The sequence below is a fragment of the Phytophthora cinnamomi genome (genome assembly GCF_018691715.1).
Source record: "Phytophthora cinnamomi strain GKB4 chromosome Unknown Contig112, whole genome shotgun sequence".
Taxonomy (NCBI): domain Eukaryota; phylum Oomycota; class Peronosporomycetes; order Peronosporales; family Peronosporaceae; genus Phytophthora; species Phytophthora cinnamomi.
The window spans coordinates 404,523-423,651 of NW_027151045.1; the positions used below are offsets into that span (position 1 = coordinate 404,523).

Genomic DNA, 19,129 nt, shown 5'->3' on the forward strand with positions numbered 1-19,129 from the left:
AGGTCTCCTATTAGCTACTCACATTTACCGCGCCAGAGTGACAGGAGACTAGTTAGTGACTGTGGGGCACGGCGGGTCCTAATAAATTCCCGCCGAGCCCTCCAGGTAGTCATAGTGGATACCCTTTTTGCCTCTTATTAGGAATCCGGGCTTAAGGCGAATGCTCGTCCGGTTGTAGTATCAGACCGAAAGCTCGGTCTATATTTGATATTTGTATAGACATTAGGATTAGTTACAGTCGAGGGCTCACCACCTCCAACTAATTAATAAGAGCAGAATATTCCCCCTAAGCCATCAGGGTCAAGTCCGTCTACGGTAAGTCTAGCTAGCTTAGCTGTAGGGTCTGGATACGCTCGGCCGACGCGGGGTATGTCTGCCGGTGAGCTTAAGGTACATTGACCGAGAGTTCGCCCTGGTAAGGCCAAGAGTGGATAGTGACCGAGTGTTGGGAGGCAGGGAGTCCTCCCTGTACGTTTGTACGTTGTCCTGGGTGCGTGGCGCCCCCCCCCCAGTGTATTTGACTCTTTGGCCGAGGTTTCACCCCGGCGCCCCTGTCAAAGGCCTTGACCGGCCCGGTACCCTTCCTTTCTGAGGGACCACAGTGGGTTTAGCGCGAAAGCGTTTATATTTACGCACTCCAGCCGTTGCTCGTGGCTGGCGGTGCCTGTGTGTGGGCTCTACCTACCTGACCGATACTTCAACACAAGGCATATTTCCAGCCCGCTGTAAGGGATCGGACCTAGTCTTCAGATTTAATCCCAACAATCTTCGCCGACCTTTCGAGGGAAGCGTTTGTTGTTGGTAGGACTCGTCCCATTTGTCGAGGCTGAGGGATGAGGACTCGTAAAATCGTGAATTCTTACATGACGCCACTCTTTTCTCAGATCAATATGTCATTCATTTTCACTTCTTGGCGGCGTGGCGGAGGGGGGCAGTTCTCCTTGTCATCGGGGAAGACAACACCGCTCTTCTGGAAACAATGCTTGATGGTATCATCGGTTACCCCTTCCCACGCAACATCGACCCACCTCATCCCTTGCAACTGGTCGGCGTAGTAAACTGTCTTGTTCTCTGGTATCATCTCGGGCATTGCCTTGTCGGCACGGTTGCAAGCTAATTCGATATGCAGCTCCCGATAGCGCGAGTTGAGACAGCGACAGAGTGGGGCGGTGGTTGTACGCCTCAACGACCATGCATTTCTGCTGATAGTGAGCCAAGAGCCTTTTGTTCGTTTCTGGGGGGGCGGTCATCTTGTGCGCAGCGCTTGACGTCTGTCGGAGAAGATCTGGTTTGAAGTGCACTTTTGGCGGTATCATTGAAATGGAATGCAGAATATGTAGACCACACAAGCGGTACTTCAATGAGGATGGGCGCTGAGTGGTTAACGAAAACTAGCGATTGTGCAAGGGTATAAACTCTATGTAGATTTCAGTTTGTGGGTGGTGTCTGTAGATCAATACCAAAATTTGACACTGATCACCATAAAATAGTCCGTAACTTTTCGGCTATTTCTTTTCCCGGAATTACTGTAAGTGTCGAGCTTTCCTGGACTGAGTGCATCCTTCACTAGATCTTCGGGGAGACGCAGTTCGATCATTTTTCGACGGGCACGAGCGCTTGACACAGAAGGAATATCCATCATGATCCATGGCTGAGGGCGTAGGGCTTTAAACTTTGGCTCGAAAGGCAAAATGACTGGCAAATGGTGCTGTCTGGGTCGGGCATCTGATGAATGGCTAGGGTGATCCCCATAATTACGCCAAAATAACGTATTTCGAACGTTATAAACGAACAAATAACGTATAATATTCGTTGATCTAGTTTTTTGGACAGGTCTTAGGACGTATTAATAATTTATTATATTCCTTTACTTACGATTAGACGAGTTTTAGGACATCATCTGGTAATTTACGTGAGTTGATTAGGACATTTAGGACACTTTAGGAATCGTTTTAGGACGAACTATTCGACACCGATCCCAGAGCTACAGTAGTTTTGCGTCCGAACTTGGCCGCAAAAATAGCATCGGGTAGCGTGAGAAACTTCGGCTCACTATCAAGATGAGTAGCCAGCCGCCCACGAGGAACAAACTAGCGGGTATCGGAAGATAAAGCCCTCAGTGAGGTCTGGATCGAAGTTAGCAATGACGACGGCACAGGCACCAACCAATGCGGCGATGAATTCTACGGCCGCATCAAGGTTGTATTCGACGAGCTCGTTTGTCGCCCGACCAGATCGTGAGCCCCCTCCCCCCCCGTAGGTGTTAAAGTACCTCCATACCACGAGGTGTTCGTTAGATGGCAGCAATGAATGCAGCTTTGTCTTCATCAGCTTCGTTCAGGAAAGCTTCCGCCCATCTCGCACCAGCATCGTAATCTATTACATCTACCATGTACCTCACCCTATGTGTGACAGGAAAATAGCAATACCGCTGTGAGATTTCCACTCTCCATTGCCAAATCTATAATTTCCACATCCACTAAGTTGTCGAGCAGTACGCAATTAGCCTTAATCGTACAGTAAAACTGTAGTACCTGTCAACTATAATACAAGTGGCATGAAGGCTTACCTGTATCGACCAAAGCTCAACATTGTCGGGATCTTATAACCACGTCATCTTGATTTAGTGTACTTAGCATTCCGCAGACGTGTTTGTAAATTTACCACACACTAACTGGAAGCACACGTGTTTGTCCATAACCTCCAAACCAGCCAAGGGTGTGTTGCTCAGGGCCATTACTTCGTCAATCGAAACCCGTGCTCATAGAAAACAACGCTGAAGTATCATCGGTAAATTCAAACATGAGTTCACGTCCCATCCAAACATAAAGTTGTCTAACTCCATTAACATGTTCATAGCCTTCGCTAGCATTAGGATACATTTGTCTAACTCCACCAACATGTTAGTATTTTGTGCTATACACTAACAGTTTGCAAGCGCTAGCGTTTCAGTGATTGTGCGCCATTAGGCCACGCACGTACTGAGCCCCATGCTTCACACCGTCAGTCGCCACTAGGTTCATGTAACACCAATCATGTTGGTACACTTGGAACGATCTTCATTAAACGCTTGAAAATTTTTCATGCTACAGTACTACTATAACAGTATACATGTACAGATTTCCCCGGCAAAGAGAGAAAGGTCGGACCAATAAAGTCTGCGAAGCTACAATGTTGGTACGGCCATCGCAGAAAGGCAAACGTACTGAATTACTACATTTAATAGTCTGGTCGCAGAGGATGGGTCTTAGGCACTTCTTCGACGACAGGTTTTTGGACTTGGGCTTTGTCGGTATCGTGGCCTTTCGATGATTGAAGAGAAGTAGTACACACAGGCCGTCACTGCAAAAAGAAAATGTCACTGCGAGGCTTTCATTTGTCGTTGTCAACTAGCAACCTGCATGCGTGCATCCTTCCCGCAAGACCGCCTACATTAACGTGTTTCAGTAGTACTAGTCCTTGTCCACAGCAAATCCCTTGCACGATCACATTCTTTGTCCGAGGTAAATAGCTGGTCGCAATTCTCTCTTTGCCGGGGAAATCTGTATGCAGTACACCTTACGTACACTTGCTGTGCAATGTCGTTAAAATAATAATAACGATATCATTGAGCATCACACGCTACACAGAACTATATGTTATTGCTTTGTCAGCTTCTGCACCCGTCTCACGGTTGGCAGCTCGTAAATTACAGTTGTCTATATATATTGGGCTGCTGTCGCGGGTATATCCGTTGGCGGGACGCGCTCAGCGCGGCGTTAGCCGTCTAAACCGCAATTAAATCAAATCAAAATACAGCTGTCTATGGACGTTTTTGTTTTGCCAGAATTTTTGTGGAGGAGTTATACATGTACCGGTAGCCGCTCGATTCGAGCGGCTTTGTGTGGTGGTTGCACAAGTTCTGCACATGTATTGTACACATACCTATAATATAGGTACAGTATGAGACCGCGCAGAACGAAATGATACTTGACTACCATTTTGATGATTTATAAAAAAAAAATCAAAGATGAGCAGTTGAAAATCGGACCTATCCGAATTGACGAGAAAATGCGGGTTTTGTGTTTGACGCACGTCAGCCATTGATCTTTTAAGAAGAAGAAGAATTAAATTGATTAACGATTTAGCGGACGTTTCGTTTTGCTAGCTACAGGTAGACCGATTGGCTACAGTAAACAATTTGGTCTTATCTTGGGATCCAAATAGGTTGGCTTGGTGTGGGTAATCGTATTGATGGCGTATCAAAACCTAGTTTGCCATTGATCTTAAGTTCGCACGGGACATGGAGTCCGATTCCGACAGTCTAAGCGCTGTGCTATTGGAAGGAGAGGTGTCGACGAGTGATAGCGACTGGGGGGCCGACATCACCGTCGCTGTCGGAGGGAGAGGAAGGGGGTTCTGAAGATGGCACTAAGGGGGAGCAATGTGTCCGCTCCCACGATTGCCCGCTACAAAGAACGATTGATGACGGTGTGCTGTGCGTGAAGCCGCACAGACACCTCATCCTAAATGCCGCTGCGCTCAGCCTCCCGTGGATCGTGTTATGGTTAAAAGGTGTTGCTCAAGACGTTGGAGTGGTGGTTCCAGTGCGTCTGCACTGCCAGCAACTCGAGAGCGGCATGGTTATTAAGCGTGTGACCACGGAGAAGTACACAATGCTACTAAAATCTGTTATGAATTGATAGCTCCATATGGACCTTCTTTGATAAAGGAGCCCATAGAAAAGTCTGCGTACTTTACAGGATCAAACATATTGATCATGTTCGGCTCATCATTGGTCAACAAAAATACCATTTTTGGCTTCCTCCCGAAATTTTACCCCTAGGCACCCAATAAACGAAAAACCGAACTTAAGAAAAATTTCAGTTTCCAAATTTTCCATAGCTGCTACCTCATCGAGCACTCGAGGTATAAATAGCAAGGTCTTTTTTTTTTTTTTTTTTTTTTTTGGGGGGGGGGGGGGGGTCAGAGAACCTCTAATTTGTTAAGAATTAACTATAGAGTCCTGGAATTACTGTAGGATTTGCCTAATTGATGCGTTATCCGGTGGCCATCTTGGGCTAGATTCTCGAATACAACGCCGACTTAATGTTTCTTTAAGCCTTGGAGGTAAGCTATTGAACTCATACATCCCTGGGGTAATTGTACATCGTCGGGGCAGTTTGATTAAGTTCGCCGGGCCTGACACCTCTTGAATTCTGGTTGTTTCCCACATATAGGAATTGAATTTGCTGAAGATGCTTGTATCATCTGGGCATTGGGTCGCCGGCGCAGCACCTTTAATCATGACATGTACTGTGCTGGAGAGTGTGATTTGACGGAGCCGCTGCAGGGCTACTTGAAGGATTTCTCCTATCCACTCCTGAGTCGAACAGTAAGACGTCGTTCTTGTATTCCAATGACTTCAATTGTGATCCTGTTCACTTGGCTGGGTCCTAGGAGTATCCAGGCCCCGCGATATTCATTCGGCTGTTTTACTATGTGATATTGATCCATGTTTGTAGAAATATTGCTTGCTGCAAAGGTGACACTCCCTTGAATACACTGTAGCATTAGGCAAGTCTAAATCCTTGATTATAGGTTGCCGTATTGGATGTCCACGCCAGAATTACGGCTGTTGTCTGAAAGTCTGCTGCCTTCCATACTATCTTTTCGGCTTCTTTCTGATGTATCTGGACATTTTCAAAGATTTCCTTGTTACGTATTCTCCATAACATGCATTGTGTGCTTGTCGTCCAAATACGCCACAGAGTTTGCATCGCCTCGGTAAGCTCGTGCGGCCATTCAGAGATTGAGCTTCTTGCAGCTGCCAAAAGTCTGGAGTGGTTGCTGGAGTCGATCTATCTACTGTAAAGCTTCGCAACTCGGTCATCTCCTGATGCGTTGGATGGTGGCCAAGCCATGATGGAATCCAGGCTAGTCAAACTCCTTGCGCTCTTGCACAATCCCAGAGGATGTGTTTGATAGTCTCCGGTGATGTTGCGCAGTGTTCATACAAACAACGTCGATTACTGGGCCATCCGGCATGAAAGAAGTTCAAAGATCTAGTGCAAATTCTGTAGATCGTCCATCGCTGGTAGTCTGTCAAGATACCATCATGTTTCCAAATTGCGGCTGGGCTTTGCCGCTGTGTAGCTTCTATCCATGGGTGTTTTTCCCCGGCATATCTCATTCGATTGAGGATATGTTGTACAGAGAATTTGGGTTTTCGCCGAAGGCGGTTAGCTCGGATTTTTCGGGTAGTTTGACCTAGATTTCGTGCCAAGGTTTTTGGCGGGGCTGCCCATGGTGTTGAATACAGACTTGGGTTGTCTTGGAAGGCAATTCCGCTAGTTCTATCGATATACCACACCGTTGCGAAATCTTCATCAAATCGAGTGTCATGGTTTCGCTCTGTGATTTTCAATGTCTTCCGTCGTTGTATTGACTAAGTTGAAAAGCTTCTTCTCGTGGTATTGTGAGAGAAAATGCCGTCACCTTATGATACCACGTTGACACCCATTGATACTCTTTTTTCAAAGTGGGGAGACACCATGGGGTTACTGGATTTGGTAGTTGGGACCAAACCTTATCGGGAATACTCGAAAATATGCTTGCACACCACTTACGTATTTGACGATGGTGCTGTATCTTCAATGGGCGGAAGCGAATAGGTAGAATCAGAATAAATTCGCCAGGTCCTAAGCTTGATATTTGGAGATGTAATAATGAGCATGGATATATCAGCGGAAAATCGCTCGCTTGCCGTGGTTTTCCTTTGTGATCAACAACACACGCATTGTCGCACCAGCTTCCTGCTCGTAGAAACCCGACAGTCTCGCCTCCCGGTTCCCCTGGAGTAGGTGCCTGTAGCGCACATTGGAGAGATCCACTGTGATACCAATAGCAGATCATAGTATCTTTGTTGCTTGCGACTCTATCAGCAGTTCCTGAAGATGGATGAAGTTGCAGCCGTTCTGTTTGATCTGCCCAAACGTCATATCGTCCCAGTTCTTGGACAGTTGTTTTAGTTCCTTTATTCCTTTTTCTTTGACAAGAACGTATCCGATTCCTCAACGTAGGTGTAAATACACAGCAGTCGGGCGAGTTGATTTGGTCTGGATGAGCATGGGAGCGCCACGCCGCAGTGTAGCTGTCTGGTGTAGATTGCATCCAATATTCTGCCTGATTCATACGTGTGATTTGAAGCGCCAATTCGATGTATTGTAGACCCAAACCGCCTTGTTATTCAGGAACAAATACCAATCCTGGGGCTGGCTTATGTCGATGTGGCGATGCGGGCTCCAAAATCAGGGAATAGCCTCGCGGCTAGACCTCGATCTCAGACCACTCAACTCAGAATCTGAGATTAGATCTCAGATCCCAAGCTGGGTGAGGCGTGTGTACCTCACTCTTGCAATCCCTTGACTTGGTTCTTCCTAAGGTTACGCTGTGGGCCCAGACTTGCGTCGGCCACACTAGCTGCCTCCGAACTGGTCAGTTCCCAGATGCCCCCAGACGAAGCTTGCTCCTTGCTTGGAAGGCCCTTGTACGCAGGTGCTGAGTCCGCTATGCCCCGTTTTCTTGAATATAAACACGTTTACTCCACACACACTTAGTCCACTTCTCTTCTCAGGCCCTTGGACTCTGGGCCTTAACAGCCTCCTCCTTGCTCAGCGACTCCGGCTTCAAGTCGCTTCCAGTCACGACACTTCCTCCGGCGGCTCAGACTGAGAGTCGTACAACGGTCTTCACTCGCCCCTCAGACCAGAGTGGCCCCGAGAGTTGGCTTGGTCTGAGCCTGCCTTGATCCAGGGTTCTCGCTCTGCTCCCTGGGACTTCCGCGCACCACGCCTTGATGTAGGCGACACAGCGAAGCTGGGAACCACTATCCCAGACTATTCGCGCCACACGAATACCACTAGCAACCCCAGAAACCACTATCCCAGGTGTTGCTCTGCCGAAACCTCAGAGCGGAGCACCTTCCGCCCGAAAATATGAAGGACCGCCAGGAAACCAGCCAACCAGCACGAAAAACCAGCAAAACAAATGTCCCGCGTGTGGAAATACAACAACGAAGGCAAACCGGGCCGAAACACGACAAGGCTCGGTTGTTGAACTCGAATTTATTTGGAGTTAGCTGAGCTTGACCGTAGAACACTCGTAGCGACTCCACTTGACCTTGCGCGCGCCGCCTGGGGCAGGGACTTGGTCCCTGTGTAGCAACACGCCCGTCGGCGCAAGACGAACTCCGCAGCTTGCGGTCTTCGGGGCAAAACAAACTCTGATTATTATCATGCACATGCACATACAAAGGGCCTATCAAGTAAGGGTGCAAACATCTCCTGGGTACACCTTGAACAAGGGTGAGACTCCCACTAAGCTACTGGCTTGGCGGCGCCCGTGAATGCGCGTCGCTGTCTTGGCGCCCTTCCATTGGCCTGTCTGGGTCAGTCATCACTTGATTACACTGATTACACCTGGGTGTAATCAGTGATATCCTGTTTACGCCAGGATATTGTGGCCGGGATTGGGCGGACTGGGTCTGTCTTCACCTGATTGCACTGATTACTCTGGGTACAAATCAGGTGTAATCCGGATGACGCCCAAATCCTGTGGCTCCCGTTGGCCCCGATCCATAGGCGACTGGTCAGGCCAAATCTTGTGTGCCTGACACCAGGGGCTGAAAAGCCACAACGGGGCGACCCTTCAGAGTGACCCTCCAAGCGGCAACCGCCAACTTCAAAAAGCAACTACCGCAGCTCCCAGACCGGCAATGTAGCCATCGCTTGTGTACCCACTTCATATGTGAGACCACGAAACCGCACTTCAGGCCCTGCAGGCACGCCGTAGGCTTTTAGTCACGTCCTAGGCTCGGAGCGTCAGCTGTCTTTCACCAGTTGCCACTTATCCTCACGAACATCGTGCATCCAGACACCAACTTGCGCCCACAATCACCGTGTCTCAGTTTTGGCACAAGTAGAGGGACTGCCGGGCTGAAAACCTGAGCTGGGGGCAAAAATACGATGTTGATTCCATACCCCAGCTGTCCAACCAATTTGACGAGTCTCAGTTTTGGTTCAACTACTGGGACTCTGAGTCTGGGAATCTGAGCTGGGGGCAAAATTACGATGTTGATTCCACATCCCAGCTGTGGCACTCCAGAGCCGAGATGAAATCAGACGCCGCACGCCACGCCCTCTTCCTGGACCCCAGACTGCACATCTCAGGGTCTGGTGCACAGGCAAACCTCAGACCGAAAGTCTCAGACTTTTGACATCACTCTCAGGTCTCAGAACTCCGGGCATTCCAAACTGTGAGGTCACCAATCTGAGACCTGGGGTCTGAGACTTCGGCAACCATGGGGCTTCAAATCACAGACCCAGAAGGCCCGGGCTCATCTCTCCGCCCAGAGTCCGACTCAAGGCCTGGAACCTTAGATCTGTGGCCTCTAGGGCGATTCTCAGACCTCAGACTTCAGACCGAATTCAAATCTCAGACCTGGGGGTCTGGGGTCGCTGCAACTCGACGTTCGCAGAGCCCAGTTTCCAGATTGTAGCCAGCACAACTTGAAGTATGTACAAAAACCAGACGTGGGCCAAGAAATATCCACGTTTCAAGTGACATGTGGCCGGTACGTGGTAGGGTTTGGGCTTCTGACTGATGGGTCCTGGCCTAGAATTGGCTCGGACCTCGTCACATCGAGCTTGTTCCTCTCCTATTGTTCCTTTCCAAATGAATCGTTTCTGGAGCTGTTCTAATTGGCGAAGCATTGTTGAAGTGATCAAAATGTGCTGGCCTGTAAATTGGATCGCTGGCAGTACTATCGTGTTAAATAAAACCACTCGTTGTTTAACAGAGTTGGTTAGTTGTGTTGCCACTTGCAGTCGTTGTTTTAATGTTTTCCACTCGAAGCTCCCAATTAAGGTCAGTAGTATCTTTCACTCCGAAATGGTACCCCAATATTCGTGTTGTAGCCCTTTGAGCCAATACTGGATATCCATGGCATTTAGTCTGATGCCAAGCCGTATTGAGCGGTATCAATATACTTTTGCTCGGTTGGATTTCAACCCCGAGAGCTGACCAAAACGATTTAAATTTGCGTTGACAGGTGCTAATTCTGTCGTTGCCGAAAGAAATATTGTACTGTCATCTACAAATCCGCTGAATGTATGTCGTCTTCCTCCTGATCCCGGGTTTTCCAGGCAGGATGTGCTTGGATTGCTCGCCCTAGAAAATCAACAGCAAGGACGAAAAGTAAAGGTGCTAACGGACAACCCTGTCGTATGCCGGAGTCCACAGCCCATTTACTTGATTCTTCTCCATTTACTAAATAGCTAGCCATGGCTCCATTGTGAAGATTATGAAATACATCAAGAAATTGCTGGGGAAATCCATATTGCTCCAGCGAGCCGCCATAAAGTTTCTGCCTAGTGTGTCGTACGCCTCCTGGAGATCAACACAAAGAATCGCAGGGGAATCTGCCCAATCAATAGTAGGATCATCTATTACTGTTCGTAACAGCGCTTGAACCATTGTTACACTCCTTGATAGTAATCTTCCCCTCACAAATCCCTGTTGCCCACTACTAATTAGTCGTGGTAAGAAGGGGTGAATTCGATTAGCGTAAATTCTTCCCAATATCTTGTATGCTGTGTTCAACAGAGATATTGGTCTATAGTCCATTGCGCTTTTTGAATCACCTTTTTTGCGAAGCGGTACTACCACCGCATCCAGGAACGATTTCGGGACTGCGGCAACGTTCTGAATATCCTGGTAAACCGCTGTGAGGATTCCTACCAGTTCGTCTTTGAAATCCTTGAAGAAATCGTGAGATAGTCCTGAGAAGCCTCCAGATTTATCCCGTGGAAGTTGATCTATTGCGGTTAGAACTTCCTGTTCTTCAATTGGTCTTGTCAATTTCGTTTGTTCCTCTGGCTGTAGTCGGTTTTGATCAGATACTTCGTGGAATTTTTTCAGAGCATCTTGAATGTTATCGGGGCTAACTTCAGCATGAGATGCTCCTAATATATCGTTCCATTCTGATGCCATTCTTTCTGCTGTTGACATATACTCAGTATAGAAGTGTCCCGGAGATGGATCAATGCCTGTTACGTGTTGGTCCCGCTGCCAGTTAGCGTGTTTCTAGTAAAAATCCTTCAAATTAGAAGCAGTAGGTTGTATAGATCGACCAAAAGATGGACTACTCTGTCATACCCGGCGATGCTGTGTTTTTAGTAGTATTTCAGTTCTTGTTGATGGTGGCGATCGGAGATTTGTCTGTAAACGGTCATAATAATGTTCGGTGTGTTCACGGTCCATACGGGCTACTTCACCGATCATTAACGAAAGTTGTCTCGCAAAAGTATACCAGGCGACGGCGGGACTACTTTAGCGCTGGAATTCAGTGGTCAAACGTTTTAGTCGCTTTGTATTTGAGTTCGCACCCATTCTGGGCTCGAACTACTGAATGGATATCGCGTAACCCCTTGGCGTTTTCGAGTCTGTGAATTTTGCATCGTTAGCCACAACCGGAACTCCTGATGGTCGGAATAGCCAACAGATTCACGTACTTCAACCCACTGCGCTGTTCCGGCAATATCACTGCTAACATCCTGCTAGCTGAGCGCTGTCACCAGTATGTGTAGTGAGTAAGGGGGTCTAAGATATTGTCTTTATCTGCGTGAGATGAAAGTGTCACGGCATCCATCAAATTAAGATTATCAATTAGATGATTAAGTTCTGTGCTTTCACAGGCACCTAAACTCGGCAGTCCATCAACAAGACGATCCACCCGAGGATTTAGTACCGCATTGAAGTCCCCACCAAGTAATGTCGATATATTTGAGTCCAGCCAATCGTTCAAGTCAGAGAAGAAATAATTTCTTTTGATACTAATTGTCGGTGCGTATATGTTTGCCAAGCACCAGTCATCAAATTGTACCGCAATTCTTCTGTCAGTCCAATCATTCTGTTTCCATGGATGAATTCGTGCGGCAACGTGTGGTAGTAATAGTATTCCTACTCCTCTTGAGTTGGTTGCTGTAGTTGTCCAGTAACTAAGAGGATGAGGCGGTTGTTTTGCCCCCCACACGCGATTCCACATTTCGGTCATCTCTGCAATGTCTGCCTTCGTCTTTAAATGTGTGTCCTGAACAAAAATAATTTCTGCGGGAGCTACGTTGGTGCGTTGTGTCCACCCCGACGCTTGCTAATAAATCCTTGTAAATTTTGTGTAATAACCTGAAGTGCTGTTCTCCTTTTTATTCCATTTCGCTTCAAATACCCTGGAGTGTAAAACATTTCTGCAACGTTATGCAGGTCTGCATACAGATCCGGGAATAATTCTGTTGCCGTCTTGGTTGACTGAGCTGGAATAATTATTGGATGTTCGGGGTTTGTTAAGATGGGTCAACTGACTTATGCGCTAACGTCGATTCCAAGCTAGCTAGGTCACCGTCGGAATCTTTCCCATATAATGCCGTTTTTAGCCTGGAATCCTGTCTGCGGACACCCTGTAAGATTTTGATCAAGGGTACTACCTTGGAGTTTGTAGGGAATGGCCTCCCACTGATTCTAGCTAACTCAGGACCGTAAGCGAAGGCTGCAATTATCAATCGAGTAAGGTGTGCTGCTGATCTTTTTTGCAGATCTTGAGTAGTTCATTTTTGTCCGCGTCATACTTTCGAAGCTTGATTCAGTAGTCCCGCCCATGAATATAGAAATCATTTATCATTTCGTCGCGTTCCGTCTTCAGATAATTAATCTCATTATCTAGTTCAGTCTGTGCCAATTCGTCATGTTGAGCAGTGCGAACCTCGATGAGACCTTGAATTAGACAGTCGATTCGAAATCCTCTCGTCCAGTCTTGTAGAACGCTTGCATTTATTGAGCCAATAATATATTCGGGTGAGTCTACTGCTTGCAAGCTTTGCAATAGTTTCACAGGGTGAGCCTTAACCGCATTCTTCCATGCGGTAGTGTCTGCTGGAAGACCCGGAAAATTCAGGCTGCTTATCTGCTTCCAATCAGGTTCCAGCGCATTCCATTTGCTCCCGTTGGCTAATCTCCCCCGCCGACCAGCAGAAGCCGTTTTCGGATGGCTTGTAAATCTTCTTCCTCATGGAGTGGTTAAATCGTCTCGGTGTATATCTGGAGGGACTGGGTCGTGCTTTGCGTCGCTTCTTGCCATCTCCGGTGGGGGCGACCATGATGATTCTTGCGATTCATCCATTTCAACGTCGCTGTCCTCTGGTGTGCTGGCGCTAGATATTCCGTTGGCATGAAGTTGTTGTTGCCAGTGTTGTAAAGTTTCAGCGTCGGCCCCCGTCATTGTTTCCAAAGCGTGGCTCTGTGACGTGTTATTCCAATCAAGTTGTAGCAGTAACTTTTGTACTACTGGAGCAAGGCCAAACGCTCCCACATTCGAGAACTCTAGCGAGTCTGTTGTTCGTGGTACACCTGGTTCTTTGATTTTCTTCGACACTTGTCGACCACCCTCTGGAAGACCTGGCTGGTTTAAAACAGCAATTGGCTGGGCATCTGTGTTGCTCGTTGATGTTTTAATGTTTTCTAGTGGGTTCAGCTGTGGAGGAGTTGCGTCCTCGGTTTTACGTTCTTCTTCACCAAGTTCTGGGGGCATGTCAAGACATGATGACTCCTCCTCTGTCTGAGGTTGGTTAACCGGACGGTTTCCAAATTGTAGCCACTGGTAGTGCGTCGAACCATACTTTAGTACAATAGGCAGATGCTCTTTTCCTCTGGGATTCAGGTATTCTGCCTGAAGGCGTTCCAGCCACAACTTTGCCTCTGGTTGAGCGATCATTACTTCTTTAGCTGATTCCCAAATGAAGTTCGCTGTTTTAGCAGTGTACGGATCGAAGATCTGGTAGCTTGGCTTTGTAAGTCCATTCCGTGCTACTACTACAATGATCGGTCGTTGTAGCAACTTGGCAGCTAGTCGTAGCGTAAAATCAGAGCCCCAGAAGCTTCTGGCGATGAAAGCTGCACTCTTTGAGCTCGTTTGAGCTATATCTTCCATGTACTCCATCAGTAATTGCTTCGATTCCATTTCCGATAAGTTACTCGTATTTTTCATGCAAGCTAGTAATCGTAACTTACGTTCGTCGTGCTGGTACTCCTCGTCAAACCCATGCATCATAGCAATTTGCAAGCCTTTCTTTAGTTTTGCGGTTAAGTTCTCGATGGCTTTCTGGTTTTCGGCTGTGGTGAAATCTGTGTTGAGTAGCGCCATGGCGATAGCATAGTATTGGCAACTTCCTGTTCCTGGTGTGGCTACGTCCTTTAGACCACAGTATTCAAGGACTTGGTGGCCTGTTGTCGTTGCCCATTCCAGGTCACCAATGACAAGATTGCGTAATTGTTCAGTGTCCTCCCACTTCGGTTCCAGGTTGGTGCGACTTATCGCTTCCATGATAATCTCTGTTGTTTGGGCAGTGCTGCTGGTCGACGAATTTGTCGAGGGCCACTATCTGTCGCTTTACAGCTTCCTTTTCCGGTCGACCTTGCGATTCCGGCTGGGATCCGTCTTCGCTGACTAGATCTATCACGTTCTGTTGATGGTTGTCTGTGGACACTTGCAGTTCTGACGATGACAAACTCTTGCTCTGGATGTGACTGTAGCTGGCATTACTGCGTTTTCCTCGCGACTTCGGTGTGCTCCACGTTGAGATAGACGCTGGTACCGCACTTGGGACTTCCGCTTGAGATTCGTCTTGGTTTTCGTCGTTATTGTTCGTGGCTAGTGAAGTAATAGGATGCTCAGTTACATCGTGGCGAAGCTGTAGGCTGGTCCACATACCTTCAAGCTCTTCGAAGCTAGTTATCGTTGCGTTTTGCTTGATAAGTGTGGTGAGATCTTGTGCATTTACTGTAATGCAGTTTGCTGCTGATTTCCATTGATCTGTTGAAGCTCGGCATTGAACAACCGTGTGGCCAGGCTTACCGCAATTGTAGCATGGAGAAGGTGGACTGCTACCAACGTGATGGACTAATAGTTTGGTTCCCAGCCAGTTAATAAATCTGACCCCCTCCAAAAAGGGCGGGCATCCTGGGGATCGAAAGAAAATATCCCACGCTCCGGTTTGCAGTGTCTGGCGTCCCGAGGTAGGTTCTTGATACGTACTAAATTCTCCATCAAATCTCGATCGTAGAAATGCATCAACGGCTGCTTCATCTATGAATCGCGAGGTATTGAGCAGTTTGATTTTGTAGCGATCATGTTGACGTTCATTGGTGATACCATCTCTCCCTATCTGACGCGCCCAAACTCGTGCTGCGTTGTCACTTGGTGTTCCATCTCCAGAAGCGACTTCAGGGTGTACGTTTGTTAATACAATCCGCCTGCTTCGAAATGGGATGGACTTGTAAATTGTTGACCACTTGTCTGCAGCTTCTCTAGTCCAATAAATTAGGCGGACCGAGTGTTGCTGGGCATTGTAGCACACCTGCTTTGTCTCGCCTAGCATTTGTGTCAATTGCTCCATATTGAACCCTCGGTCTGTCGCTCCTTGAAGCACTGCATTGCATAGCCGATCTCGATTTTGAAAATCTGGGTATACAGGGAATTGACCCGGTAGTCGAAACGTTAGTTCTCCTTCAACCTGAGCGTGGATAGTATTCTGAATTACTAGTAGGATCTCGTTGTTGCATGTGCGCTTCGGAAATTGAGGTAGCTCTTGAGCTAGAATTGTGCCTTCTAGCAGGCCTTAAATAATTATTTTTTCTGTTAAAGTTGGCTCTCTCAGTTCGGTTGGAAATCCGTACGGCGTATCGTAGACGACTAGCATTTCAGCTATATCTTCTGGCGAGTATACAGCGGTTTTGAATCGAACAATATTTGAGTATTGTTCTTCTCCCATCGGATCGTCGTCATCTTTGTGGGTATTTTTGAGCAACGGGTTATTGGACCATGGGTTTTCATTGCGTGCGTAGTGTACCTTGATCTCACTTTCTTTCAAAGAAATACCATCCAGTAGAGTTCGCCTACTGTTGAAAATGGATGCAACAAGACCCTTGAGTGGTCGCAGCCATATTTGCGCCGTACCATCGTGCTGCACCACTTCTAACTTGAAGACCCGGATTAGACCTCGAAGTTCTTCTAGTTGGAGAATGGGATAATGAGATTTTTCTTCTGACAGCTCCTTTTGGTCTTGTTGCTTGAACGCCATCGGGAACATTTGCTGCATGACTTGATTGCGTGTGTGTTCTTCTTGCTCATTCATCTGTTCACCTTGATCAAATGTTCTCTCCATCTCGACCACCAGTTCACTGAAGGGGGCTTGTTTCTCTGGTATCCCTTCCGGGTTCTGGCTTTTGTTCTCGGAGGGCTCAGCTTCCGGCTCGATTTCTCCACCTGGTGGTGGTGTAGCTGGTGGTTGACGCTCCGTTGATTCAACTGCCTCCTAATGCATTGTCTTCACGACCTCTTTTTGTCCACTCTGAACTTCAGCCTTCTCTGGTTCCTTTGGTAGTTTTGTCGCCGTTGTTTTGTCTTGGTGGAGTGCGCCAGGGTCCGGTGGGTGATTTCGGGCCTCCATGGTGCACGGAGATGGCAAGATCTTAGTGCTCCCAATTGAAGACCTTATAGTTTAACCAAGCTTAAACTTCAAGGGTCGCTCGAATGCTGCTCCTTTCGGTGTCGGTTGGCTAGGTGGTGTACTCCCACGCACCACAGGTTGGTTCTTGTGCTGCTGGTCGGTCTGCGCAACTGGTCGCAAAAACGGAAATGATAAATAGCAAGATCTACATGCTTGGATAGAGCGGATCAAGATCTATCGATTGAGCCATCAATCGCAGAAATCGTGTTTTGGGAAAATTAATATTTCGTTCTGTGCGGTCTCATATAGGTACACCCCCATCCACATTCGACCGATTACGCCTAAAAATTCTGGGGCGGGGTACTATTAATGGGAGGGGGGCATAATTACAGGTTTTTCAGTAGTTTACGCACCTGATAAGTTTAGCACTTTTATCTCAGAAATTCTCATTGTACACGCAGGTGTAACGGTATCCGCGGACCGACTTAAAGAAGGATGGCAGTGATTCAGCCAGGGCGCGACACATAATGGAGATGAATGCTACATCGAAGCAAATGAAGCGGGATGCATTAGAGCGCCATGGTCGCGCAGTACAATTCATGGATGCTATTAGCTTCCGAAAGCACGATGCTACAGGTTGACATGGATTACGACATGCGAATCTACTCAAACCATCGTGCCATTTAGAAACTACTTTACAGGAATCAGTTTGTCATGTCCTCTAGTTTCGAGTTGTTAGCAGTAGTAGTACCGAGCGAAGAGAAGAGAAACCGATTCGAAAATCAAACATGCCCTCCTGTCTGAGACATAGGAAATGCCTCAAAGTAGAACTGATATTACCTTCGATACATGTAGCATTCTCCTTGTCAAGAAGCCCTCACTACACGAAAGGCTTCTATAGATCAGTGAATAAGCTCAAATAGAAGGCCACATAACATCCATCCTTGTCGAGAAGTAAATTTAGCACGGGACATTGTACGGCTCGCCGGTACAATTACCGTTGCTCGAAGCTGCGACGTCGATGTTCGTGAACGACCAGTCAGACACAACGTCCGGGTTAGCCACGATATCGTATAGGTTTTTAGCCGTTCCCTTCAGTCCGTCAATCTTGATATTGGTAATTTTTACCAAACTCGTGGGTTTGCCAGCATAGCCACCCTTGGTCTTATTGTAGTCTGAGTGCATCACGATGGCGTTGGTGACGTTGATCAGGGTATTGTTGGTGTAGACGGCGTTGGTGACGAGGCCCTTGAGGCCGATGATGGTCTTGATACGGATGCCGTTGGTACTGTTCACAATTGTGTTACCCGTGACCCTGAGTCCGTTCACCGTGGTAGTCCAATTTAGCACTGGGCCACCGAGAGATCCGATCGAAATGCCGTGAGAGCCGCAGCAATAATTGTCGCTGAACACGGTGTTTCTGCTGGATTGCATGGCGAGGCAGTCGTCCTGGTTGTAAACTCGGTTCTTCGTGATCGTAAGGTGGTTGTTCCTGCTAAGATCGAACCCGTCCGTGTTTTTGGCGACCCCATCTCCGGCACTAGAATTAAGCGTGAGTCCGGAGATGGTGGTGTGGTTGGAATCCCAGACGCTGAAAGTGCGGTACGGCATGTTCAACATGTTGAATCCGGTAAACGTCGAATGGGTCGTGTTAAGAATCCTGAAGAAGACCGGTTTCGTGACTTTCTGTCCCTGGGGCCAGTACCAAGCACCCTGACCATCAAGCGTTCCAGGCCCAGTAACAGTAATGCGTTTTCCTTTCACCAACACTAGTGGGCCAGACCACAACTGCAGACAGTGTTAGGTTTTTACGAAGAAATAAGATGCCTGAGTCAGCAGCTTACCATAGGCGCAAACGTGGAAGTGCCCTGAAATGTGATTTTGGCATGGTCTTGCAAATCCGTCAAATTCAGTGTGACACCTGCAGGCACCCGCAGCGAGTCGACGATAATGGTGCTGCACTCACTCACATCGGTATTGTTAATGTAGTCTCCGGTGAGAGTGCAGGCGCCCTTCAAGACAGGCGGAGTTTGCTTCGGGGATCCGTCCGAGCCCTCTGAGCTTTCATCATAAGTGTCCTGACCGGGGTTGTTCTGGTTGGGGGTGTCCTGAACGGGGGAACTCTGCCCGGCGTTACTAGGGTCCTTCTGCTCAACGGTGGTGACCACACCTTGCTTGTAGTTGGATCTGGACTCAAGGGGAAACCCTGGATTGCAATCTTCCGACGGATGAATACTGCTGTCGGCGATCATGACGTTCGCGATCACCATAGTAATGGTGAATAAGGCGGAGAAAAACTTCATGGTAAATGTGTCCAGGAAGAAAAATAGAAGTGAGGTTGCTGGGATTTGCATTTCCATCGTGGTATGGACAAGCTCAACGTAGGGATCCGCCATCACACGATAAGCATGCACAACTAAACAATACACTTGCGCGATGTGTCTCTTTTTTATCTCTTCAGCCTTCTTTTTTGCACTGTATTACTCTAAGATTATGCTGTGTTTCACTTATTAATAGTGTACATGTACTGTATATTTGTAGAAATTCGCGCTGCCAGCGAGCTCATACGTTCGTAGTGTAGAAATAGGGCA

The 19,129-nt window shown here is 47.6% G+C and overlaps 1 protein-coding gene across 1 annotated transcript; it reads right to left on the bottom strand.

Annotated features, from left to right (window-relative positions):
• Positions 1 to 17,498: 17,498 nt before the first annotated feature.
• IUM83_16068 (polygalacturonase) lies at positions 17,499 to 18,841 on the bottom strand (the record flags this gene model as incomplete). The annotated part of the gene is made up of 2 exons (XM_067940925.1): positions 17,499 to 18,251; positions 18,383 to 18,841. 2 exons carry the CDS (start codon positions 18,839 to 18,841, stop codon positions 17,499 to 17,501), a joined length of 1,212 nt encoding a protein of 403 aa, XP_067781902.1.
• Positions 18,842 to 19,129: the final 288 nt, after the last annotated feature.